The 27,113-nt window shown below is 42.6% G+C and overlaps 2 protein-coding genes across 5 annotated transcripts in view; one reads left to right on the top strand and one right to left on the bottom strand.

Annotated features, from left to right (window-relative positions):
- The window catches only part of S1PR3 (sphingosine-1-phosphate receptor 3), a 71,645-nt gene extending 60,111 nt beyond the window's left edge, over nt 1–11,534 (top strand). For all 3 annotated transcript variants that reach the window (XM_083577081.1, XM_083577080.1, XM_083577082.1), the window contains exon 2: nt 6,680–11,534. In XM_083577081.1, the coding sequence (XP_083433207.1) occupies nt 6,840–7,958 (1,119 nt within the window). In that variant the 5' untranslated portion in view covers nt 6,680–6,839 and the 3' untranslated portion in view covers nt 7,959–11,534. The remainder of the gene's footprint in view (nt 1–6,679) is intronic.
- Nucleotides 11,535–15,568: 4,034 nt separating this feature from the next.
- Nucleotides 15,569–27,113, bottom strand: part of SHC3 (SHC adaptor protein 3) — a 52,513-nt gene continuing 40,968 nt past the window's right edge. For both annotated transcript variants that reach the window (XM_083576860.1, XM_083576859.1), the window contains 4 exons: nt 25,600–25,696; nt 23,730–23,924; nt 21,416–21,705; nt 15,569–16,401 (listed from right to left, as the gene is read on the bottom strand). In XM_083576860.1, coding sequence (XP_083432986.1) covers nt 16,273–16,401; nt 21,416–21,705; nt 23,730–23,924; nt 25,600–25,696 — 711 coding nt within the window. In that variant the 3' untranslated portion in view covers nt 15,569–16,272. The remainder of the gene's footprint in view (nt 16,402–21,415; nt 21,706–23,729; nt 23,925–25,599; nt 25,697–27,113) is intronic.

Here is a 27,113-nt window from a genome sequence, read left to right as displayed (position 1 = left end):
CACACTAGTGTCATGACACACAGTTTGGAAAGCTCAGACTGTCTGAATTTTGTGGCAGGGATTCAAGTGCATACTGGAACTTTCAGTTTGTGTATTTTAAAGTGGATTAAAGGGCTCTGTCGCCCTAGCGCAAACAACCCTCCCCCCACCCCCACAAAAAAAGCCCCAGACTTTCTGAGGTTTTTGGAAAGTGATGGAGAAATGCATTGAAAAGTGTAGGGCGAACAAGTAAGGAAGCAGCAAGACATGCAAGGAGCCTGCAAGCAAAGCACAGTGAATGCAGGATGGATGTCCATTGTCATATAACCGTTCCGCAAACAGATCAGAACGGATGCTCCACAGGAACTGTGCATAATCTAGCATCCATGTAAGCTTTATGCAACAAATCAGAATGAATGCTCAATGAGCTGGATGTCTGGAAGGGGCCTGAGTCTTCAATGGAAATGCATTACTTTTATGGGTATTGCAGTGGATTCCTGCCGGCTAGAGGAGTTGCCCTGGCAACAGCAGCAAACCACTTCCTCGCCACAAACTCTGTCTGTTCATTATTTTGGTTTACCACACAGTTCTATCGAGACTCACCAGCAGGTGTCCGACAGCTAACAAATAAGCATACTCTACTGAGACTGCCCAAAATTCAGTTCTGGAGTACCACAGATGGTGCTGTGTGCTGCTGCTGATGTTTGTCCGCTTTCTAGCTTCACTGGAAATACTTAAGACACCGAATAATGTTATGTTTTGGCCTAACTGGACCATGCCAATTATACTTTTGAAATTATGTGAGGAATTAAAGTCTTCCAAACATCGGTAGCCATTTTATTTTAGCTATGGATCAGCTTTATTCACCACCAATTCCCTTTCTTCCTCTTGCTAAGGGGCTAGTTCCTGGGACATTTCTTTTCAGCAGAAGCTCAGGTTTTTCTTTTCAATGTCATTTTTATCATCAGTCTGTTATCTTACATGCCATGGTAAAAATTCCCAGGCTCCTATAAATCAGATAACTTGAAAGGTAGGGTTGTTGGTATAAGTTCCTGGGATTTTAGATTTATCTCTCGACATCACAAGAGCTAGAAGGCAATTCAAGAAATAAGAATGACTTCAGGCTGTAAGATAAAGGTTTGCCTGCACATTGATCAACTTCTAAGGAGGTCCTGGCTAAACAGTTGTGGACCTCAGAACTGTTCTAGATTAATCCACTGAGAGCTTTATGAATATAAGATATAACTGTCATGCTTTGTTCTGAAAAGACCTTTGGACGTTTGGGTCACTGCAACCATCACAGTGAGACCTACCATTAGGTAAAATGAAGCCATCACCTCTAGGAGCTGATTTTGAGGACACATCTACTTTATTTGTTTGTTTGTTTTTATTTTCATAAAATATATACACCACTTCATTGTAAAAAAACAACAACGCCACACCTCCAAAATAGCTTACATTTAAAGTACAGTGGTACCTTGGGTTACATACGCTTCAGGTTACAGACTCCGCTAACCCAGAAATAGTACCTCGGGTTAAGAACTTTGCTTCAGGATGAGAACAGAAATCGTGCGGCGGCGGCAGGAGGCCCCCATTAGCTAAATTGGTGCTTCAGGTTAAGAACAGTTTCAGGTTAAGAACGGACCTTCGGAAAGAATTAAGTACTTAACCCGAGGTACCACTGTACTCTTTTACCACTTTAAACAGTCATGGCTTCCCCCCAAAGAATCCTGGGATCTGTAGTTTGTAAATGGCACTGAAAGTTGTTAGAGGAGACCCCTGTTCCCCTCACAGAACTACAACCCCCAGAGTCCCTCAGGAAGAGAGATTTATTGCTAAGCCACTCTGAACTGTCGCTTTGTGAGGGGAACAGGGGTCTTTAAACAAATCTAAGCACCTTTTTTAAAACTACAATTTGCATAATTTTCTGTGGGGAGCCAATACTGAGTGTCATGAAAGGGCAACTAATTGTTGGCTACTTAATTTATTCCCATGTTATTTTTTTTACTGCAAGGGATAGTGATTTTTCTGTCTCGGGTGCTAAAGTAGCCTTGGATAATATCTAACATGACTTTTGGGGCTGGGTTTGTGGCTCCCTCTCAGGGCTGGTCCCAGCAGCCAGGCACACCTTAGGAACTGACCAGTGACTAGAAAGAAGCCTGAAGAGAATGAAAAGGAAGCACTTATGACTTATGTTACCTTGGCTAAAACCACAATTGAAATCAGCTGATAACATATGTGAGAGTTATATTCTAAAAGAATGACAAAAGCACATTTCACAGAAGCCAAGACAAATAGCGGTTGGCTTAAAAGATGCATGTGTTTTCTAAGAAACGGCATTTTGTGAGCTACACTTCTCCAGATTGCATTTGCAGTCACAAAGCTATGCAGAGCGGACACACACAGAGCATAAATTTATAGCCAAAGCCAAGTCCTGTCCTAGACATTGATGCCACTGATGGGAACTTGACAGATTATACACAATAACTCACCACCGAAGAACTCTTACATAAAATATATACGATGTTTGCTTTTTCACTTTAGATGTGCTTGCTTTTCTCTGGTCTGAAGATTTCTACTTACGGCCACCCACACACAAAAAGAGGAAAGCTGAAATAACGTTCCATGTGTCTTTTATTTGTTTAAGTTTCTGTGTTGCTGTGTGGAGTATTATAGCATCGGAGAGATGTGAGACTTGCTCCTGTTGTGTTCACCTGACACAGAACCAGCTTATCAATGGGGCTGTATAATTTAGCATGACTTTGGCGAATGGTCATTCTGCCATGGAACTGCACAGTTAATATTTTGTACATGAGTAACTTTTATTATTTTTTCCATTTTTTATCTCCCTTGTCCTTCTAAGAGCTCTTGGTTTGCATCAGCTGTGTGTGGGGAGGGCAAATAACGGGTTGGATCAAGGTGATTCAGGGATCTTTCCCTCATTCTGAGTCAAAGTGTGATGTTAATAACCCCCTCCCCAAGTTGGACAAGGGTCCTGCAATGCCTTGTGTCACTGCACTTTGTACCTTACAGCTTTATATTTTCCTACGTCTATGTGTTTCTATAGCGCAATGAGCTCTGCAAAATATTGCCTGATTTACAGTGGTACCTCGGGTTAAGTACTTAATTTGTTCCGGATGTCCATTCTTAACCTGAAACTGTTCTTAACCTGAAGCACCACTTTAGCTAATGGGGCCTCCTGCTGCCGCCACACCGTTGGAGCACGATTTCTGTTCTCATCCTGAAGCAAAGTTCTTAACCCGAGGTACTATTTCTGGGTTAGCGGAGTCTGTAACCTGAAACGTATGTAACCCGAGGTACCACTGGAGTTGTTTGTTTGTTAAAGTACTGCGGTGGAGGCTTCTGTTAAACATTAAAAGCTTCATTTAAGATTTTTTTTTAAAAAAAAAATCCTACTTTAAGAAATCCAAAAAATCCAAAGTTCTTCAGAACTCCACAAGCAATCCTCTCATAAGGCTTATTAGAAGTCTTTGTCAGAGGACAGGCATGGAAACCAGAAAGGAAGGCTGCAAAAGATTTTAAAACATATAAGCAAGATTGTGTGCCACCAAACCTTGTTCTTGTTGGCATCCATCTGTCTACCTCTCCATTATTTTAAGGTAAGGAAGAGCAAAGTTACACACACACAATTTTAAAACACTATGTGATATACCGGTAACTTTAAACAAGCACAGCTTCTCCCAAAGTGCTCTGGGAACTGGAATTTGTTAAGTTGAGAATCCACGAGTTAGTTAGAATTTCAAGGATTCTTGGCGGGAAGCCACGGTTGTTAAAATGGTATAGGAGTGTTTCAAATGCACATTGTGGGTGTGACTCAAGAGAATCCCTTGCTCTCCCCCCCCCCCGCCCTCGCCAAGGGATTTTCCTTCTTCCACAAAACACCCTTGGAACTATTTGTCTACAATTTGTCAGTCTCCGGAGGAGCACCTGTGCCTTAAAATTTCACCCACTTTGGCCAAATAAGGAAAATGACTTCATAGGGTGGCTGTGGAGATACAATGAGGATTGGAGAAATTATGTATATGAGAGATGTCCACAGATCTCAAGATTCAACCTGTATCCGTACATAAGTAGGTTAGGCTGAGAGACACAGTCTCACAGTCATCCAGTGAGCTTTAGAGATCTCCCTCATCTGACCCCAACCCGCTGTTCACTACATCACACTAATTCTCCGTTGCTTATTCATTCTTGAGCCCCTGCATCTTTTTTTTTGACAGAACAACAAGGTGGCAAAAATTCTGCTCAGCAAAATAATAGACCAGCTGACAGAAGCATTATTGCTGGTGGTATATATAGCAATTCTTATATTACTGTGACTTTAAAAAAGAATCCTCTACATCTAATATTTTTGCAGTGTGTTCCCAATGGATGTTGATTCTTTCCTTTTCTATGGTGAAAAGGTTTTATCAATGATCACATAGCATTCCTTGTTGCAGGACCCCAACTCCCATCAGCCCCTGCCAGCATGGCCAATGGTCAGGAATTATGGGAGCTGTAGCCCAGTAACATATGGAGGGCCACAGGTTCCCCACTCTGGTTTAAAGGCTAAACATGCAAAGCTGGTCAGTGTGAGATCGGTACCCACCGAATTGAAGCCATGAGAACGGATGCTAATTCCATGGACAAAAATGCCTGCGATTTGCCCTGCCTGTCCGCTTGCCAGTCTTTAAACATTACAGGAATGCCATGAGAAATATGCCTTCCTTTTGGGTTCCAGGAAAGTTTAAAGGGCACCTTAATGTGACAAACAGAGTTCGGAAAAATGAGAAGTTTGGTTCTTGATAGCTTGGCCACACAGGGACAGATTTAACTTCTATATAAGTAAGTGGCTTAATTCCCCCCCCCCCTTGTAAAGTAAGGATAGTGCTCCATTGTGGGGACAACTAAAGTTGAAATAAGATGCTGGATGCAAGAGTTTATGTTTAAGTGGACTTTGTTTTTGGAAATTTGACTTATGTTCTTCTTTGAGTTTGCTTTTGAAAACTTAATAAAAAGTATTTTTAAAAAATAAATAAAGTTGAATAAGACATGCCTCTGGCACTGTTACTATGGCCAGAAACTCCATGGAAGAGGAAGGAGTGCCATACTCCCATCTCTGAAGCCAACTTCAAGGTTGCAGCAATACCAAGGATGAGCAATACAGTGATACCTTGGGTTAAGACTTTAATTTGTTCCGGAGGTCCGTTCTTAACCTGAAACTGTTCTTAACCTGAGACACCACTTTAGCTAATGGGGCCTCCTGCTGCGGCCACGCCACCAGAGCACAATTTCTGTTCTCATCCTGAAGCAAAGTTCTTAACTCGAGGTACTATTTCTGGGTTAGCGGAGTCTGTAACCTGAAGCGTCTGTAACCTGAAGCATATGTAACCCGAGGTACCACTGTACATCTCCGAGGCATACCTTACCTCAGACAGAATACCAAATTCAGCGCAGGAGGCAGGAAGGATGAACGGATGCAATGCACGCCACTAACTCTTTCCCTGCTCCCATTCTGAATGCAGCTTCCGAATTGGAATAGACAAGCATTCCTTACATACCCTTCATGGCCCAGAGGCCACGTTTGGTTTTAGGGAACAGACTGAATGGACGGATTTGAGAAATAGTTCATAAAGATATTTATAGGCAATGCTGGTTTGAATTTATACGGTTTTTATATGGTTGGGAGCCGCCCAGAGTGGCTTGGGAAACCCAGCCGGATGGGCGGGGTATACATAATAAATTATTATTATTATTATTATTATTATTATTATTATTATTATCATCATCATCATCGTCGTCGTCGTCGTCGTCGTCGTTATTATCATTATCATTATCATTGTTGTTATTATATCACAGACACACCAAGTGATTATAAACTGTGTCAAAAGAAGGTTTCCTTTAGATGCTATAATATATTCTTGAATACAAATCTTTTTACTTGCAATTTAACCACTTTGCTCCCATTTTTTCCTCTGGAGAGAAAGGACAGGGCTTTTGTGAAAGGTAGAGGAAATCATTCCGCGTTGCATTCATTAGCTTAGGTTTTACGAAAGAAGATTGAGTTTGAATCCAATTGTGCATGTTGGAAAATAGCCCTCCCTGTTGTTGTTTTATTGATGCAGGATTGTATCCAACAAAGTTGTCCCATTAGTGCAAAGTCTTTTTTGAAATGAGAGGTGGCATACAAATAATATAAATAAATAATAAGGCATCCTCCCTCGTTTTGTTTAAATGTATTTTTAAGAGATTTGGAAAGTGAAGTTATTGGTCTATTTAACTTTCTTGTTGCTTGTGATGAAGTTAGGGACAAAAGCTGTGGGGCTGCCACCAGAATAGAAGCCCGTTCTCTTCCAGAAAGAGAGACATTTGTCCAGATCATTACATTGTGTGTGTCTCCCTTTTCCTGTTGCACATAATTTGCTGATGACGATGGTTTGAAAATATGGTGAAGTTGGGGGAGCAACTCAGTGGTCTTACTTGTTATTAAATTTGGAGGGTGGAGATAGAGAAAAACTTGGCAGAAGATGGTAGCCCCATGCATCTGGGAGCTTCTAGATCTGCCCTACTGATCTCATTAGCTAAACATCTGCAAGAGCCCACATATCTGTTCCCTACTGCATTTTATCAGAAAGTATGAGCTTGCTGTTTTTAATATGAAGTCAGGTGATTTAATATGTTGTCATTTGTTGCTGTTTTAAAGGTTTTGGTGGAAGCACAGCAGGCTGCTGACATGCGACCAGTACAGAAGCTGACCTTTTTGAAGACGTCTTCTATGAGGTGTGATGCGGGCTCCCCCTTGTGGGAATTAATTGGATCGAAACTTCCCTGATTTGAAAAGCGGATCAGTCCAAAGCTGAGCCATGGATATGGTGAGCACACAACCGTCTGTTCAAGAATTTGAAGGGATGGACCCTCTGATACGCCGCCATTACAACTTCACAGGGAAGCTCATCCGAGGAAAAGAAAAAAGCCTGACGACCATTATCCTTCTAATCGTCTGCAGCTTCATCATCCTGGAGAACCTGATGGTGCTGATCGCCATCTGGAAAAACAACAAGTTTCACAACCGCATGTATTTTTTCATTGGCAACCTGGCCCTCTGTGATCTGCTGGCTGGGATAGTTTACAAAGTAAACATTTTGATGTCGGGAAACAAGACCCTGACCTTGTCTGCCCAGATTTGGTTTATTCGAGAAGGCAGCATGTTTGTGGCCCTGGGAGCTTCCACATTCAGCTTATTAGCGATCGCCATTGAGAGGCATTTGACAATGATCAAAATGAGGCCATACGATGCCAATAAAAAGTACAGGGTCTTTTTGCTCATCGGAACGTGTTGGCTTATCTCAGTTTCCCTGGGTGCCTTGCCAATCCTTGGCTGGAATTGTGTTGCGGACTTAGCTGACTGTTCCACCATTTTGCCGCTCTATTCCAAAAGGTATGTGGCCTTTTGCATCACCATCTTTATAGCAATCTTGGTGGCCATTGTCCTCCTCTACGCCCGGATCTATATCTTGGTGAAGTCCAGCAGCCGCAACGTCACCAACCACAACAACTCGGAGAGGTCCATGGCGTTGCTTCGGACAGTTGTGATTGTGGTCGGGGTCTTCATCGCTTGCTGGTCGCCACTGTTTATCTTGTTGCTGGTCGATGTGGCCTGCAAAGTGAAAGAATGCCCCATTTTGTATGAAGTGCATGGGTTCATTGCCTTGGCGGTCCTCAATTCAGCCATGAACCCCGTCATCTACACTCTGGCAAGCAAAGAAATGCGCCGGGCTTTCTTCCGCCTTGTCTGCGGCTGCTTGGTGAAGACCAGCGCCACCACGTCGCTGCCTATCCAGCCCACCCCAGATCAGAGTCGCAGCAAGTCCAGCAGCAGCAATGCACAGAAACCGAAGGACGAGCACCCACAGACTAACGGCTCGCCAGGTTTAGCGGAAAAGAATGAATCGTCATTTCACAATGGGAATTGCTGCAAATGAAGTCCGTCAGCTCTGCAGGCCAAGGATTCTTTAACTGGCTTTTTAAAAGAGCCGAATGGAAGCCTTTTGGTGGGGTTTCATGCACTTAAATCACAGGGAGAAACACTCGTCAACGGCATAATATCAAGTGCCTTTTTTTAGCCCAGGCAGTTTTGGACTGGGTTTTAGTTCTGTGAGGGATGGACTCAGAAAGGCACTGCCTCCCGAAATCCTGTCAGTATCAAGAAAAATGGCACATTTGACATGATACAAAATTAATACGCATTAGGGAATCAATGCAGAAACCATGGTGGGTTATTTAAAACCAATAAATGAAACCCAGTCTGCACCTCCCAATAATATGCAAGTCTAAAAAAGCTGGAGGTGCTGTGTAAGTTTTTTATTGCCATCTGTTCCGTGCCTTTTGGACCCGGCTGCTGCCTCACTTCCTTCGTCCCTTCCTTCAAGCAGCCTACCTTCTTGACCTCTATACAGAACACAATGCCTGGGATCTGTGGGAGACTTCGTTCCCACCCAAACCCATCTTTCGCTTTCTCCACCCAAGTGGGACGGTTTGGCAACATTATACAACTGACCTCCTCCCCAGGAGTTAACAGTATTTATAGATATTCTTTGATATCACATTTGCTCAGCCAGTAGTGCTGGGGAAGGGGGGAGAATCACATGGGCAGATGGCAGCCAATGCTAGCCTATTATGTGTATATAGAAATGTGTGTGTGTCAGTCGATTCACAGGAAACGTTTCCATTCACCAAGCACTGCACACCCTCTGCAGGAATGTGTATCCCCTATATGCTTACATTTAAAGTTACAAGAGAGATTGTTTACCTCCGCAATGATGCATTATTTTCCAACTTTTGCGTCTTGTTGTTATGTTAATGGATTCACACTACAAGTATTATTTGACGTGGCATCCCAAGAAATAAATGCTTAGGACCGATCGCTGTGCCACAAGGCATAAACTACCATATTATGAAGGCAAGGAACTCACGCTGACATGAACAGACAGATGGATACCCCAGAACAAATATTTCGGGTTGAGCTGCAAGCCTAATTATCTCTTTATTTATGCCAGTTGTTTGGCAAAAGTTTACATTATCTGATGTTGTCACCATGATTTCCTGTGTAATATACCAGATCTTACAAGTACTGTGGGCAGGTATCTTCCAATAGTGGTGTTTTGTTTTGTTTTTTGTTTTTTTAAACTTCACCAACAAAATTTTGGAGGAGAGAAGCTGGATGCTACACGAACCCAGTATTCTGTCTTGCAATTATCAATGCAAACATCCTGCGAGAATAGCTAAATGTGAAGGCTGGGACAAGAAGGCATTTTGGTTTTGTTCTAGGACTTTAAGAAAAACGTAATATTGGCTCATTCTCCTTGAATTACTTCTTTATTTAATGTAGTTTAGTGCCCAACTGAAGTATGTGTCTTGGCATTTTATGCATAGCATGTATATAGATGTATATTTAATCAATGCATTTATTTTAATTTTTTGCTCTTTGAAAGATATTTTTTTAAAAAATTGAATGCCTAGCCTGTGTTACAGAAAGCCCAAACACAGAAGATTAGAAAGATCTAATGGAAGTGGCATGGTCTTCTCAATGTTATTTCATACAAAACTACACATTTCCAGAAAACTATCCCAACAGAGCTTTACAAAAATCGCAAATTGCAGTTTAATGTTCCTTGACAACTATCCCTAGCTCAAACTTGAGTCAATTGCATGGCTGGTGGATGTTTTCTCTTCATCTAGCTCTAGAATTAATATTCTGTCATCTGGACTCCCTGCCCACCAATATATTTTTTCCCTGATGGCTTATGTTGGAAGAAATCGAGCAGAGAATAAATGGGATTCACCATGCACTTAACATGGACTAATGGGTGAAATTGGGGGATGCATGTACCACAGGAAATAAAGTTAGCATAAGTGGAAGAAACAGTCAAAAGTGGTCCATGAGAATGTCATACATGGTCCCAGGTACTCTGAGATTTTCAGCCAGCTTCTGCTTCCTTCACAGCAACAGGACTAATTTTCAACTGAACCATCCCCCTCAGCATCTGAAAAATTCATAAATCTCTTTTGACATCACATCAGTTCAGCCAGGGGCTGGGAACTGCTGATAGGGGACAGTCACTTTATAAATGCCTACTGAATGGGATTTTATTCTAGATTTTAAAATATGCATAGAGGCATGATTTTTAAAACATCCTGCTATCATTATTTGAGGAGATTTTTTTAAACTTAAGAATGACAAGCTGTGAAAATTCTGTTTACAAGAGGCATTTAAAAGGGGAAGGGCATGCTATTTCGACCAGGAGTAGCCAATGGGGGTACCATCCTAAAATTTTGGGATACAGCTCACATCAGTCCCAGACAGCATAGCCAGTAGACAGAAATAATGGTTGTAGTACAAAGCGTGTGAAAGGCACCGCACTGGCAAAGCCAAGAATTAAACATGAAATTATGATAGACATAAAAGAAAGAGGAGGCTTTGCCCTGCCACATTTGCAAATGTATTATGAGGCAGCCTGCTTGCGCTGGTTAAAAGAATGGATTACACTGGATAATGCGGACCTCCTGGATTTAGAAGGCCATGATTTAAAATTCGTCTGGCATGCATGTCTTTGGTATGGGAAGGCAAAAATCCATAAAAGTTTTATGAACCATATTCTAAGGAAGAATGTGTACAGAGTTTGGGAGAAATATAAAAATCTGCTGGAAGGGAAAACACCTTTATGGCTATCTCCTATTGAGGTTATTACAATCAAAAAAGTTATTATGGATAGACAATGGTCAGTTTTTACAGGGAATTGCTGCATTTCACAGAGGGGGCACTTAAACTGAAATCAATGGAAAGTGTAAGAAGCCATGTTACAGACTGGCTACAATATCATCAGTTACATGAAATGTTTAAAATAGATAGGAGAAATGGTTTTTTGGACCAAAGCTCACAATTTGAAAAAGAACTTATACAAAACAAAGATTTTTTTTTATCTAAAATGTATAATTTGTTATTAGATTAGGAAACAAAAGATGAGCTTGTGAAAGGTACCACATTGGCTATTCCTGTTTTAAACATTTCCTACAGCAGATTCATTGAAAACCTGTGTCAAAGGGCAAAATCCTAAGCACATTTAAGCAGAAATAATAGATGGGAATGACTTGCACAGAATGCCACCAAAACCTTTTGTCCCTCTGATAATGTAATGCCCACAGCAGAAACGCTCCTAGTTGGTATGAATATTTGTTATTTCAAATGTAAAGTCTTGTAAACATGTATATTACCTTTTTGATCTCTGTGCAAAATGCAAAAGAGTATGCTGAAACTGTGAATGCCAAACAGTATAAAGTAACATATCAAATAATAAAAACTGCTGAAAGCAGCGAAGAGACATTGTCTTTGAGATGATCCTGGTTAAACAGCAAGGCTACGGACAAGGATGCTTAAACTGTAAATACAGATCAAGTCACAGATATATCCCCAGGTGCTCTGAAGAGTTTCCTAAAGTTTTTATATATTAAATGTATTGTGTTGTATTGTATGGCATAATAATAAAGTAAAAGAAGAGGTCCCTCGTTGAAGCATGCAAAATAACAGAATCACAAACCAGTGAATGATAATTTAGTGATTAAAGGGGTATATCAGGTACAATAGGAAAATGCAAAATAATACAGAGGTATGTCTTGATGAAATAAGCAACAAAAATTTTGTTGTTCTCTATTCTCTTATTGTGTGGCATGCCACTTAAAATTTAAGAGTGATTTAAGAGTGATTTAAAATTTAAGAGCCTCTTATTGTGTGGCATGCCACTTTAAATTTAAGTGTTCTCGAACACTTAACATGAGTTTGACCAAATTGCGGGAGGCAGTGGAAGACAGGAGTGCCTGGCGTGCTCTGGTCCATGGGGTCACGAAGAGTCGGACACGACTAAACGACTAAACAACAACAAATTCTTAAAGCTGCTATTTTGCTACCAACTGAGTTCAAGGTTTTCAGGACTGGACATCTGCCTTCCCTTCTTTCTGAAAAAAAGAGGTGCAAAGAGTTTCTGTGGCCAAGCATGCCACTGGCTGATGTAGTTGCCTTTTCCGCCATCGATGGAGGCATGCTTGCACCATTTTGTGATCCTGTCTCTCTTTCTGGTGCGGAAGTCATTTTGTGTTATGCCTCGCCCCACTGAAGCCATCTTGAATCTACTGCTCAAGGGCCCTTTCTCAAAATTCCAGATGTGCTCACTGGCCCCCAAAGTCTGGCAATCCCTAACTTTAGCTCCTACATAGGAGAGAAATGCCTCTGAGAAAATATGCAACTCAATAAATTTTCCTTGGAGTCTCTGGTCATTGTGTTTAAAATTTGGAAGGCATTTCCTCCCACCTCCTGTCTCAAGCTTATACAGCAGTACCTCTAGTTACGAACTTCATTCATTCTGGAGGTCCGTTCTTAACCTGAAAATGTTCTTAACTAGAGGTGTGCTTTTGCTAATGGGGCCTCTTGCTGCTGCTGTGCCGCCGGCACACGGTTTCCATTCTCCTCCTGGTTCAAAGTTCTCAGCTTGAGGTAACTCTTCTAGGTTAGCAGAGTTTGTAACCTGAAGCATTTGTAACCTGAGGCATTTGTAACTCGAGGTACCACTGTATAGCCAGTTGACCCAGAGGCTTTCTCACAATCTTCGTCTATTCTTGCAGCGTATAGAGGGGAAGATTGCTCTAGAACCTTAGAAAAGTTCTATGCAAAACATTTTTGGATATTGTGCATGCTGAGCTGTCATTCTGCTTCTGCTCCCCTGCCCATCTGCACCACAGAAGGACCAGCATGTGAATCACAGCAGGAACAGTTCATATCACACACCACCAAGCTGAGGCCCTCCAGCTGTTTTGGACTACAACTCCTATCAGCCCCAGCCAAAAGGGGTCTGCTGCTGGGGGCTGATAGGACATGTAGTCCAACACACTGTAACTAGAGGGCAACAAATTGGCAAAGGTTGAACTATTTCACGCTTATTTTTTTTTTCTGCCCATGAAATGTTTGCTGAATGAGCAATCCAAGAGCCTAGGTGCCAGAAAAGTGCAGAAGAAATTCCAGTATCCCTATACCCTTTAAATCAAGGTGTACCTTTATGATTGATCCCACTTCTTACTGGCACAAAGCCTTCTTGAGCAGGAGAGCTATTAGCCCAATATTCATTTACCAATATAAAATTTAGTGAACGATATACCTCACCCAGTCCTTCCTTTTGAAAATCCTGCTGAGAAAGCAATGGAAATGAAAGCAAAAGTTCAGCATTGTCTGGAAGACCTTTGAGTACCAGTTGATCCCTATTTTATCATCATTTAGGGGAAACAATTATAGTTTAATGCACATATTACACATCTTGGATCTGCTGTGCCAAACCTCATTCGCATTTTACTTTCCTTTTTATGAGGATATTTAATTCCAGCAAAATATTGCGTGACTGACAGTAACTATTTACCGTACATATTCAGTGGCAATGGCTATTTTGATTCCTACTTCAGTGCCATTGATCTCAATTGGACGGCAGCAATGAAACTGAGCTGTTTATGTGTACATTCTTGGAATGGAATCTACTTCCACCAAAATGTGTGAGTTTTGCCACTTGAGTTAAAGCAAAATGTGAGAATTGAAACCTTCCTATGTATGGAAAACACCACTTACACATAATTACACCCACAAAACATTTTCCTCTCTTTAAATTCCCTTGTGAATATATGGAATTTTGCTTGTTAGAAATTACTGTACGATGTAATAAGCATTTACGAATTCTCATGACTTAACAACACAGCATGCAGATGAGAGCAAGGCAGAGAATATAATTCCATGGAGATGAGAAAGGGAAACTGGAGGCAGACTGCTAGCGTATGTTCCTCTATTTCTTTATGGGATATTTTCCATTCATAACATGCTTTCATATTTTGATCTTCTAAGCTAGTGTTAGGTCCATCATGAGACGTCCACCAGCTTCTAATCACAGATACCAGCAGCCTTCAAACAAGCAAACTTGCCTTATTATTGCTCCCTAGCATCCCACTGCCAGAGGATTGCCTTATTTCATTCACCAGTTTGCCTCCTCCAGGTGGAAGAAACCTGGGCAGTGCTGAATGTCACATCCATTGCCAGGTGTGTCCTGCTGGAAACAGAAAAGGGCTTTCCCCTTGGCCTGCCTTTATATCCACTCAGTTGCCAAGGGCGTTTGTGACATCACAAGAAACCCACAGCCAATGGCAAAGCTGGGGAGGCATTGTCTTCATTGCTTTGAGCCACACAATGGCAACTGCACCTATCAGTGATTGTGTGCTTGTTTATTCAGGACATGGGTAGCACTGTGGTCTAAACCACTGAGCCTCTTGGGCTTGCTGATCGGAAGGTCGGCAGTTTGAATCCCCGCGACAGAGTGAGCTCCCATTGCTCTGTCTCAGCTCCTGCCAACCTAGCAGTTTGAAAGCACACCAGTGCAAGTAGATAAATAGGTACTGCTGCTGTGAGAAGGTAAGTAGGGTTTCCATTCACTCTGGTTTCTGTCACAGTCCTCTGTGTGCCAGAAGCGGTTTAGTCATGCTGGCCACATGACATGGAAAGCTGTCTGTGGACAAACAACGGCTCCCTCAGCCTGAAAGTGAGATGAGCACCACAACCCCATAGTTGCCACCTTTCTGTTGCAACAAATGCTTACAAGACTGCAAGCAGGACAGAACAGGGATGTTCATTCACTATTGTTTATCCCAACACCTGCCGTTCTGGTGTAGATGCTGCCTCTGTACATGGGTATTTCATTGAGTTAGCATAACTTATAGCCATCGATAGATCCCATCTTCCATGAGCATGTCTTCTATTGTGTTTATTTGCTTAAGAGAGCCAGTGTGGTGTAGTGGTTAAGAGGGGTAGACTCGTAATCTGGGGAACTGGGTTCGCTCCTCCACATGCAGCTGCTGGGTGACCTTGGGCCAGTCACACTTCTCTGAAGTCTCTCAGCCCCACTTGCCTCACAGAGTGTTTGTTGTAGGGAAGGGAAAGGAGAATGTTAGCCGCTTTGAGACTCCTTCGGGTAGTGATAAAGCGGGATATCAAATCCAAACTCCTCCTCTTCTTCTTCTTCTTCTTCTTCTTCTTCTTCTTCTTCTTCTTCTTCTTCAGCCATCATATCTGGAGGCTGCTGCCCCCCCCCCCAAAAAAAAACTTGTGCAAATTAATCTCAGCATTTATGAATTAAATGATACGGCACTTATTATTATTTTTGTCTGTCTGGAATGTGCAGCGAATCAGCAGGCAGTTTCATTTCTGCTCCTCAGAAGGGCCTGTTCAATGTTTGATTCAGATGGGGACACATTTGGGGGCTGTTACCTCTGATCGGTTACCAGTGATGACTGTGGGACTATGGCACATATGTTTAAAAATCACACACATGTAAATGTTCCTGGCATCCTCTTAGCCTTATATTCTCTGCTACAAGAGCAAGTTACATGTAGAAGAGTCTTAATACCGAACACTGTGTTTAATAAATCAAAGTTGTATCTTAAGGTATATTATTAGAAAAATCAATGCATATACCTCATACACATAGAGATCACACCAAGTCAAAGCCAAAACAAATTACAAACAATTTGGAGTAGCATTTATATAAGAATTTAAGTGGGACATCAGAAAGAGAGGGGGGGAAATGCTTTTGTACTTAAGAGACAATGAATTATGCTTTGAAAAGTTGCTTCAAGCTAACTTTTCCTGTTGAAATATTAGCTCATTGATTCGTGTTACATCACTCACTATTTAATCATTGGATCTTGTCTGTTTTCTCTCTGTTATTGTGCTTATTTTATCATAAAACTATCCTTGAGATTTCCTGCATCAATTTTCTCAGGGAAACAAGACCGGATGTAAGTATTGTTTAATCTAGACAATCACTCATTTCTTGTATCTTCAGTTAAAAATGCTTTTCTTTTTTTCTTTTTTGGCCCATTATCTTCAGCAGACTGACTTCAAAAATATAAATATCTACCGTATTTCTATAGAATGTGTGTGTATGTACACGGTCAATATTCATATTAAGGAATCAGGAACACTTTGATTACATGTTTTGAAGAAAACCCATCCACCTGCTACTTTTGCCATTCTTTACCGACTCTGAAAAGCCACAAGAATGTTCTTCATCTTGGCACCACACAGAATGGCATTTCTTTAACCTACAGAAAACGTAAACTGGTGATATTCTTTTTCTACAGACAAAGGTTTGTAGTTCCTTTCTGACTGTGGCTTGTGAGCGACACAGCTACATATTTTGCCATGAGGTGGAGGTGGAGTCACTGTTTTTTCTCTGCCGGCTGATGGAGACAAAGTTCACTCCCGGAAGAAACAATCGGCAAATTGTTCTCCAGGTGGTGGTTGATGAGGTGGCTGATGCTGTCAAATACGCGGTCCTTTGTACGAACCTGAAAAACAGAGGGTGCAAGGAGAAAGTTTGTATATGTTCCACAGAAATGGCGCAACAAAAAAACCCGGCCATCAACATATGTAAATCTCTGTTATTAGAAAACCAATTTGATATACAGGTACTGAGGGAGGAATGGAATAAAGAATTAGAGATCTCCATTTCGACCACACAGAGGGAAACTGTTTCAACTGCTATAACAAGGGTGTCTCTGGATCTTAAATTGAGGCTCATACAACAAAAAAATAATATTTAGAATATACTGGACCCCATTATGGTTTTTTTTAAAGGGCTGTCTAGGGCATGCCCACCTAGCAGTTCGAAAGCACCCCTAAGTGCAAGTAGATAAATAGGTACCGCTTTATAGCAGGAAGGTAAACAGTGTTTCCGTGTGCGGCACTGGTGCTGGCTCGCCAGTTGCAGCTTCGTCACCCTGGCCACGTGACCCGGAAGTGTCTTCGGACGGCGCGGGCTCCCGGCCTCTTGAGCGAGATGAGCGCGCAACCCTAGAGTCGGTCACGACTGGCCCATACAGGCATGGTACCTTTAGGGCATGGGTAGGCAAACTAAGGCCCCGGGGCCGGATACGGCCCAATCACCTTCTAAATCCGGCCTGCGGACGGTCCGGGAATCGGTGTGTTTTCACATGAGTAGAATGTGTCCTTTTATTTAAAATGCATCTCTGGGTTATTTGTGGGGCATAGGAATTCGTTCATTTTTTTCTTCCAAAATATAGTCCGCCCCCCCCCCCAAGTCTAAGCCCAATACTCTCTCCAGTTCATTACAGTGGGTCAGCTGATAGCTGATATAAAATGCTATGTAAACAAAACAGTGTGCATTTTTATAAATCATTGGGTAGTGTGCCACTAAGTTTTAATCAGAAAAGACCCACTGAAATTAGTGGACCAAACTTCACCATGTTCCTTAACTTCAATGAGCCTAATCTGATTAAAATTAATTGACCATCTATTATTATTATTATTATTATTATTATTATTATTATTATTATTAGGCAAATGATACTCTATTGGGGAATTTGTTGTGGGTGCACACATTCTCTTTCTCTCACCCCCTATTTAGTTTTCTCCCTACCCACAGAAGAGGCAGATCTCTCTTGCCAGAGGTCTGCTCTAATCACTTACAGAGGGCTTTTGAAATTAGTCCAAATCACTTATAAATAAATGAGTAAACAAGCAATGGGGATAGCAAAGTGGAATTTCCAGCATCAGCGCAGAGGTGTGTTTTGAGAACGTCGGAGATTTTAGAAGGTAGCTGCATCTTTCTCAACACTAAATTGGCAAAAGACTCACCACCTTTTTGACCCGTGAGGCACAGACAGAAGCACACTTTTGAAATGAAATATCTTTTATTGTTCGCATGAAGTGTTTGGCTTGCTACAAACACCTCGGCAACCTCAGGCGAATTCTTCTCTGTTGGAAATAGTTCCAAAACTAATCTCCGACTGACCTCTAGCGTTAACAGTGTGAGTTGCGTTCATTGCTAGAGGGGAGGCTGTGAGCCAGCCAGCAAAATGTCTCTTGCATCTTATGAAAGTGTTGGCTGCACTGCAGTGGCTATTCCGTTCAACTGTTACATACACCTTCCAGAAGATGTGACTAGGGAAAACGCTGACAGGGGAGTTTCTGAATTTTGACAGAAAGAGATTAAATGTTGCTGAGCTCTGATGGAATTTGCAGGCTGGGATCCCAGGTGTTGAGGAACTGCAGGTGAAGCTTTCCTCACACCCCTGTCATGTCATTCATAGATAAGCAGGTGATACTAAGAGACTGGGACACGGGTGGCGCTGTGGGTTAAACCACAGAGCCTAGGACTTGCCGATCAGAAGGTCGGCTGTTCGAATTCCCACGACGGGGTGAGCTCCCATTGCTCGGTCCCTGCTCCTGCCAACCTAGCAGCTCGAAAGCATATCAAAGTGCAAGTAGATAAATAGGTACTGCTCCGGCGGGAAGGTAAACGGGGTTTCCGTGCGCTGCTCTGGTTCGCCAGAAGCGGCTTAGTCATGCTGGCCACATGACCCGGAAGCTGTACGCCAGCTCCCTCGGCCAGTAAAGCGAGATGAGTGCCGCAACCCCAGAGTCGGTCACGACTGGACTAATGGTCAGGGGTCCCTTTTAGACCTTTAAGCGTCTAAAACAGCCTCTCTTGCATCAATCCCCCAAACTCAAGCTCATAGGAGTTTAAACAGTTTGGAGATTCAAGGGGGGGGGTAGCAAGAGACATTCAGCAGGCATTTCCTGTGTCAACTTTTAAGTGCTGGTGAAAAGCGAGATGAGCACCGCAACCCCAGAGTCAGTCATGACTGGACCTAACAGTCAGGGGTCCCTTTACCTTTTACTAAAAGACTATATGCATCCAGCGTTCAACCCTCAAAAGGAAATTGGTTCTGCACGCAGAAAGTTGACTGTGTTAGCCTGTTGCAGCAGCAACAACAAAACACAGCAAAGAATCTTGAGGCATCTTAAAGATGTGCAAAAAATCATTGTTAGAGGATTACATGGGGCAGTGGGAGTCTGAATGTTGTCTTTAGAGTCCACTCCAAGCCTCTGGTCTTATATCTGTAAAGTGGGCTTCTGCTGAATTGAAATTGAAATACTTTATTGTCATTTGTACAACTTGTATACAGTGAGATTACACGAGCACTCCCCACTCAGCTCTCTTAGTCTTAATTCTCCTCATTTACTGACGCACACCCACCAAACCTGAAAGTCATTTGCCCTGTTGTTATCTTTTCATTCAGCAGCCTAAGAGCCCACGGATAGAAGCTGTTCTTTACCCTGTTGGTGCGACTAATCATGCTTCTATATCTTCTGCCTGAGGGCAGGAGATCAAGAAATTGTCAGCCAGGGTGTGAATCATCCCTGAGAATTTTCCTCACTCTCCTGAGGCAACATTCTTCCGCTATTTCACCCAGCGGATTCATGGGACAGCCCATAATATCTTGTGCTGTATTCACCACCCTCTGTAGGCACTTCCTATCAGATGATGTCAAACCAGCGTACCACACCGTGATGCAGTATGAAAGGACACTTTCTATTGTTGACCGGTAGAAGGAGGTCATCAAATGTTGATTGACATCATTCTTGCGCAATACTTTGAGGAGATGGAGTCTCTGTTGGGCTTTCTTAACCACCTGGGTTGTATTTATTTTCCAAGTAAGGTCTTCACTGAGATAAACTCCTAGGAATTTAAAGGAAGAGATTCTCTCCACACAGCCCTCCCAGATGTACAGTGGGGCTAGTTCTCCTCTCTTCCTCCAAAATTCCAACACCATTTCCTTTGTCTTGCCGATATTAAGGTGCAAGTTGTTCTCTAGGCACCATGTAGATATTTTTTGGAAGTGGTCAAATGGAACTTTTTGTTGTGTCAATGGCTCCAGACGAGGTCTGCTGTCTCGTTGCAGAGCACATGTAACTTGTTGCCCCTGATACTGCTAAGCTGGAAACACCCCCAGAAAGTGGGCAAACAGGAACAGGATTCTGCCCCACTCTCCTGGCTGGAGGCGATGACGTCTACGATAGGGCAATTCATTAAAAAAAACTTTAAAAAAGAAAATGCCTGCTCCAAAGGTCTTATCTTACTACACTTGGAATTATATAGCTATATCTGAAATTTCATGCATATCAGTTAATATCTTGACCCTCCTCCACAAAAATAGCTGTTTACTTGGCCGTTTTCCTATGTCGTGAAGACTGAAATTTAAATTCAGTGGAGCAGGGTGCAGATATTAACTGATATGCAAGAAATTTCAGATATAGCTATATAATTCCAAGTGTAGTAAGATAAGACCTTTGGAGTAAGCATTTTTTTAAAAAAAGTTTTTTATGAACCGCCCTAGTCTATGAGTGAAAAAGAACATCAGACTCCAGTCTCATCTTGGACAGGGCTGGGAAGAGACACAGAGGCTTGGCTTCCTCTCTGTGCTGAATCCAAAGCTTTGGCCTTGACGCTCCCCCCCCCCCCCCAGTAACCTAATGAACGGGAAACGAGACTTGTCGGAATGTTGATGCTGTGAGCCCTCCCAACTTATACCTGTGTATATGTGTAAAACCAAAACAAAAAAACCACCGCTTATTACAAAGACAACTCCAGTTACCTTCATTTCAAAGAAACCCAAAGTATGCTCTGACAACCTCCAAGAGCTCTTACCACCTGGGGATTGGAGAGCACATTACATTATTACAATACAGCGGTACCTTGGTTTTTGTACGTCTCCGTTGATCAATGTTTCGGAACTCGAACACCGTAGACCTCAGAAGTAAATGCTTCGGTTTCCGAACACACCTCAGAAGTCAAACATGCCACGCGGCTTCCGTATTGAGTTTTCCATTTTGAGGTTTCCATTTTGAGTTTTCGGTTTTTGAACGTTTCAGAATTTGAACAGTCTTCCGGATTACATTAGAAAGCCGAGGTACCACTGTATAAGGCAGGGGTTCCCAACCTGCGGCCCATGGGCCGGAAGCGCTGCACGGAGGCTGTTTAACCGGCTACGAGCCGCCTCTGAACTGAGCTGCCCATTTAGCGAGTCCCCGTGTGCTGCACTAAACCATCAAACCTTGGAAATACCCTTTTCCCAAAAGGTTTCCACAATTTTGGCCACTAGAATATTCTAGGGCTGACAGTATATCCAAAACCAGTTTGAAGCCCATATTGTGATATCTGTTTCACAGGGTTTTTTTACCTGGCAATATAGCACAAATCATGATGTGTGTTAGGGCTGAGCAATATATTGCCCAAAACCAGCTTCAGTCCATATCATGAAATTGGTTTCATAATTTTTGACCTGGCAATATATTGTGAATTGTGGTGTGTGTGCTATGCACACGTGGGGGAAACTGTGAAGCCTGCCAATGCGTCTACATAGCTCCATCCTTATTTCAGACATTGTGATACACCGGTATATTGCGATTTTTAGCTGGGGATATGTCACCAAATATTTGAAAACCAAATATTGCCCAGCCCCAATCTATTCCCCGTCATTGGGGTCAAATGCTTACAGTTCCTTCGGGATCCACCAAGAGAAGGTGCTTGGCTTGTCCGTTGTGTAACCCAGTCAGCACGTACGAGCCTGGATTGGAGGTGCTTTTCCTAACCAGGAAGTCTCCGCATTTCTTTAAGAGCTGTTCGGCTTCTTTCCTGCTCATCTCCCCTTGATACCAGGGTTCTGTGCTCAGTTCTGCTGCCGCACCTTCTGCTCTGGAGAGGAGTGGGCTGGTACATTCAACTGAGGTAGCCTTGTTCAAAATGGGCCCAGGGATTTGGTTCTTGAGAGCATCTTCAAAAGGGCCTGTTAGTAAGGGTGGGTAACAAATACAAATTAGTGGCATAAGCAACAGGGCAGCAATTCAGCGTAGTTAAGTGACTCGTTGCATTTCCCTACAATAAAAGCGCTGTCTTGACGAAAGATGTCTGGGTATCTTGCAGCAACCTGAAGGCTGGGAGGCTGAGGTCTCTTCTGTTGGATCTTAAATCCCCTTAACTTCCTCTGGATTATATACCTGAAGGAGCGTCTCCACCCCCATCATTCAACCTGGACACTGAGGTCCAGCTCCAAGGGCCTTCTGGTGGTTCCCTCACTGAGAGAAGTGAGGTTATAGGGAACCAGGCAGAGGGCCTTCTCAGTAGTGGCGCCCGCCCTGTGGAACGCCCTCCCATTAGATGTCAAAGAAATAAACAACTATCTGACTTTTAGAAGACATCTGAAGGCAGCCCTGTTTAGGGAAGTTTTTAATGTTTGATGTTTTATCGTGTTTTTAATATTCTGTTGGGAGCCGCCCAGAGTGGCTGGGGAGGCCAGGCCAGATGGGTGGGGTATAAGTAATAAATCATCATCATCATCATTATCATCATATATTATAAGGGGGAGAAATTGTGCTCCCACTGATCAGTAAATTCAATTGAATAAATTAACAGAGCAAATGACAACTATGCTAAACTAAGAATAGGGATCTCTCCTAAGTCCCTAGATTTTAGCGCAGCAAATACATACCTCAGTAGGCACCCCAGCAGGTATAGGATCAAAAGTTGCTGCTGTGGCAATTACAGATTTCAAGAAAATGTCTGCCCATTCTGCTCAACAGCAACAGAAACGGAGAATGATCTCCATTTGGCTAATAGAGTTACGACAACAGGTTCAAAGGCTTCAATTTTTTTTGTCCTCCTGCCTGTTTTATAGCTTTGCTTTCTCCTGTCAGGCTTTTAAAGTGAGAAAGTTGCCATCTTTCAGATACGTGAAATGTAGCGTTTCAGTTCTTTCAACTATCATTACTCTCTGGTTTTTCTGGATCAATGTGCTGTCATTTTGTAGGGCACACAATTCTGTCTTTGTCACAGCAGGCAAAAAAGAAGACCTCAGCCCTTATTTGCATTGGTGGTGAGGGAGACCTTGAGGACCTCTCCTTCCGCACCGTCATCTCCAGGGACCCTGAGAAAGTGGGCTGGCAGGAAGCAGCAAGGCAAGGAACTGTGTCTGGGACAGGTGGTAAAAGCGTAAAAGGAATTAAAGGAGAGACCATGGATGGCACATAGCCTGATACATATGTCTGGGATCTTGTATAGGGTTGTATAGGACGCAGGTGGTGCTGTGGTCTAAACCACTGAACCTCTTGGGCTTGCCGATCGGAAGGTCGGCGGTTCGAATCCCTGTGACAGAGTGAGCTCCCATTGCTCTATCCCAGTTCCTGCTAACCTAGCAGTTCAAACGCACACCAGGGCAAGTAGTTAAACAGGTACCGTGGTGTCAGGAAGGTAAATAGCGTTTCTGTGTGCTCTGGTTTCCATCACGGTGTCCCATTGTGCCAGAAGCTAGTGTTAGGTCCATCATGAGACGTCCACCAGCTTCTAATCACAGATACCAGCAGCCTTCAAGCGAGCAAACTTGCCTTATTCTCACTCCCTAGCATCCCACTGCCAGAGGATTGCCTCCTTCCATTCACCACTTTGCCTCCTCCAAGTGGAAGAAACCTGGGCAGTGCTGAATGTCACATCCATTCTGTTGTGCCAGAAGTGGTTTAGTCCTGCTGGCCACATGACCCAGAAAGCTGTCTGTGGGCAAACACTGGCTCCCTCGGCCTGAAAGCAAGATCAGAGCCACAACCCCATAGTTGCCTTTGACTGGACTTAACCATCTAGGGGTCCTTTACCTTTTTTACCTTTCTATATAGGGTTGCCACATGTCCTGCCTAATACAACAGCTAAAGAAACACCCTCCCTTACAGCTATTAACTGAATGATTGTTGGCAAAATACTGAGTTCTGAGATGCAAGGAAAATTCAAAGAGAGGCTTTTAGAGAATTTTCAGGAGGAACTTACTCATGTCAAAAAGATCTTTTCCTGGGCTGCTGTCTTTGGTACTTTCTGTTGTTCCACTAAACAGGTTTTCAGCATCTGCCTGAAGAGCCTGAAGGATTTCCATATTTATGTGTTGCGTATTCACATAGGCCGGTACTTCTCCTGGTGGGGTTACATTAGATTTTCCTTCCGGCAGGCTGTAAATGTCCAAAGAGCCTGCAAAAATCAATGCAACCTTTTTTTTGTCCTAGTTTGCAGTAAGGCAATTTAAAAGAACATCCTTTGGCCTCGGGCTGTTTCCACACTAGAGGTGCAATGAGATGGGTGCCTATGGCAGGATCAGGGCTTCTTGTGCGTGTGGATGATGTTCTTTTTGTCAAAATGATGGGTGGGTTCAGATTGATGATGGGCATAACGTGCTGCATTTAATGAAATATACTGAATTATTTCAGGAGTTAGAATGCTGTTTGAATACACAAGTTATGGGGATAAAAGTACTTTTCGTAGCCCAAACAAAGGGGATTATTTGCATCCTAGACATATTCTCAGGGGGTTGCAGAAATGGCTTATGTATCAGAAGAAAAGGAAGCCTCAAAGGCAGTGGCGTAGCGTGGGTTGTCAGCACCCGGAGCAAGGCAAGTAATTTGTGCCCCCTAACCCGTGGATTTGCGCCCCCTAACCCGTGGATTTGCGCCCCCTAACCCTAACCCCCAGATGTTGCGCCCGGTGCGGCCGGCCCCCCTGCACCCCCCACGCTATGCCACTGCTCAAAGGTTTCCAATTACGGCCATCTTCTCTCTATATAATATATAGGGCTGGATTCAACCACCCAGTGGGAGTCGGTGCAAGTATTTCTGCTTCCACAATAAGGCTTTCCCCCCTCCTGCCACTGAGTGCCCCTGTGTCTTCCCAAAATCTACTCTGGGGGGTTATGAATACTCCCATGGGGGAAGGACCATCTCCTTTGTGCTATGCTGAATTCCACCCAGAATGTTTGTTGGCTTAGTTTTGCATTTGTCTCCACCTCCTTTTGCTCACCCATCTCCAACTTTCCCACTGCTGTATGCCGGAAGAAACATTTTTTTAAAAGAAACAGCCATAGAATTTAAGTCCATGACTAAAACAGGCTCAAAAGTTTGTTGGAAATGTAAGGGAAAAGAAGGCACCTTTTATCATACTGTATGTGGTGGAAATGTAAGCGAATAAAAGGATTTTGGGAAATGATATAGACTGAGTTGGAAAAAATGTTTAAAATAACCTTTGCTAAAAAAAAACCCTGAAGCCTTCCTTTTAGGAATTCTAGGTGCCAAAATCCCAAGGGAGCAGAAAAGACTATTTATGTATGCAACCACTGCTGCGCGGATGTTATTGGCCCAGAGATGGAAAGAAGATAAAGTCCCTACCAGAGAAGAATGGCAGATGAAATTGATGCACTATGCCAAAATGGCAAAAATGGCCGGAAGAATCAGAAATCAGGAAGACCAAAATTTTAATAAGGAATGGGGAAAATTTATAACTTATCTTAAAGAGCACTGTAAACAGTTAAAATTGTTAGTTGGACTGGAATATCACTTGTAGTTTAACGGTGAATTCTGCATACAATGGAGATGTAAAAGATTTGGATCATTATAAAAGATGCAGGAGGAAATCATTAATAATAGGACCCACAAAGGGAAGGATGGAAGTCCAGGAGATTCCTTGGAATCTTGTTTTTTATGATGTGTGTTAGATATATGACTGTAAAATTTTAATCTGAAAAACCAAAAAAATTAAAAAATAAAATAAAAAAAGAATTTAAGCCTATGACATGAAGTCTTCCACCAATCCACATTATTCTGTTTGCCTCTAGAACTCATGCAGCAAAAGTGCAACCATTCAAAGCGCAGCTTACCTTGCCTACTGGGTCGCTGTTGCTGATCTTCGCCAAATAGGTCCCTTACGTATTGGCTCTGGTAGTATGTTTGCTCTCTTCCCATTGCGGATGCAGACTAAGGTGGCAGTAAAAATAGTCTTCATGCAAACTCTACCTTTTAAAAACTGCAATGCATTTTCAGTGGGTCTTTTATATGATTGGTCCAGGTGCAATTCTACCCAAACCCAGTCTTCGTTCATTCATCATGTATGACACTATGACTGAGCATTCTTTTATGAATGAGTTTGCGTAGGAGGAGGATGAGAGAAATGATGACCTTCGGGGAAATTGCACTCCTTTCCTGTTTTATTAACCCCTGTAATTCTAAATGACAAAGTAGGTATATTACATCTATAAAAGGAACCCCTCCAGTTCAATCACCCTTTCCTGGAACAAACTTGACAGACTAATGATTTCCAATGAACTTTTACAAACACACAGACACAGAAAGGATGCTGGACCATTATTATAATCATACGATGGCTACATGTAAAACTTTGTTTCCCAATGCAGGGCTCATCCAGCCTCCCTTTCATGCTGAATTTCTAGGCATAGGTCCCTTTTGCCCCTAGAAAGTGTGGGGCAAAAGGTCAGTGTGGGTAAACCCGCAATTAGGGACTTTAGGGATGCAAAGTCGCATACCAAGGAACAAAGCCCATCATAGTACTTCTCTTCCCACTTTGCCATCTTTTCAGTAAATGTATGGTAATTGTTCATTCAATATTACATGAAGAATACAGAAAAGGACCGTGTATATGAAATCTAGTGCTATTCACTTATCTCACATAACTATATATGCATAGATATATATCACAATAAATTTAAGGAACTCAATGAATGTTGCTTCCATATGAATGAAAAGCGACGCAAATATTCACCATGGCAGATTTGTCAAAAAGTCCAAGATTCCTGGCAGGAAAAGAAAATCACAACCCATTGCTGCATGAAAGTTTGAGGGAAGAGTTGCCCACAAATAAATTGTCTGTAGGGTGTGTAGTTTAGACTTCAGTAAGCGTCTAAAACAGCCTCTCTTGCATCAGTCCCCCAAACTCAAGCTCATAGGAGTTTAAACAGTTTGGAGATTCAAGGGTGGGTGGCAACAGACATTCGGCAGGCATTTCCTTGGTCAACTTTTAAGTGCTGGTGAAAACTTTTCGACTCCTCCAGGTCTATGCAAGAAATTCAGAGTACATCCCCCACATTGGTCTACTGATGGTTGCTTTTAATTTCTTTTTGCTTTCAACTTCTTTTTAACTTTTTATCATTATGTTTGGCTTTATGTTTTTGTATTGTCTTAGACCGCTGTGATATATATTTATAAATGAATGAATCCACAGAGCTACATTTGTGAAACCAGCAGTTACCTTTGCTATTTCCCCCACTCATCTAAACTAGACTGCAGTGCTACGTAGTGAGCTATGCAATTTGAAACCCAACACAATAGAGGGCAGGAGTAGCACACCACAAGCAATTTCTTTCCTACCTATAGTGAG

This window comes from Podarcis filfolensis, assembly GCF_964270895.1.
Source record: "Podarcis filfolensis genome assembly, chromosome: 11".
Classification (NCBI taxonomy): Eukaryota; Metazoa; Chordata; class Lepidosauria; order Squamata; family Lacertidae; genus Podarcis; species Podarcis filfolensis.
Note: the sequence above shows the minus strand (reverse complement) of the source record. Positions and strands in the feature narration are given on the sequence as shown.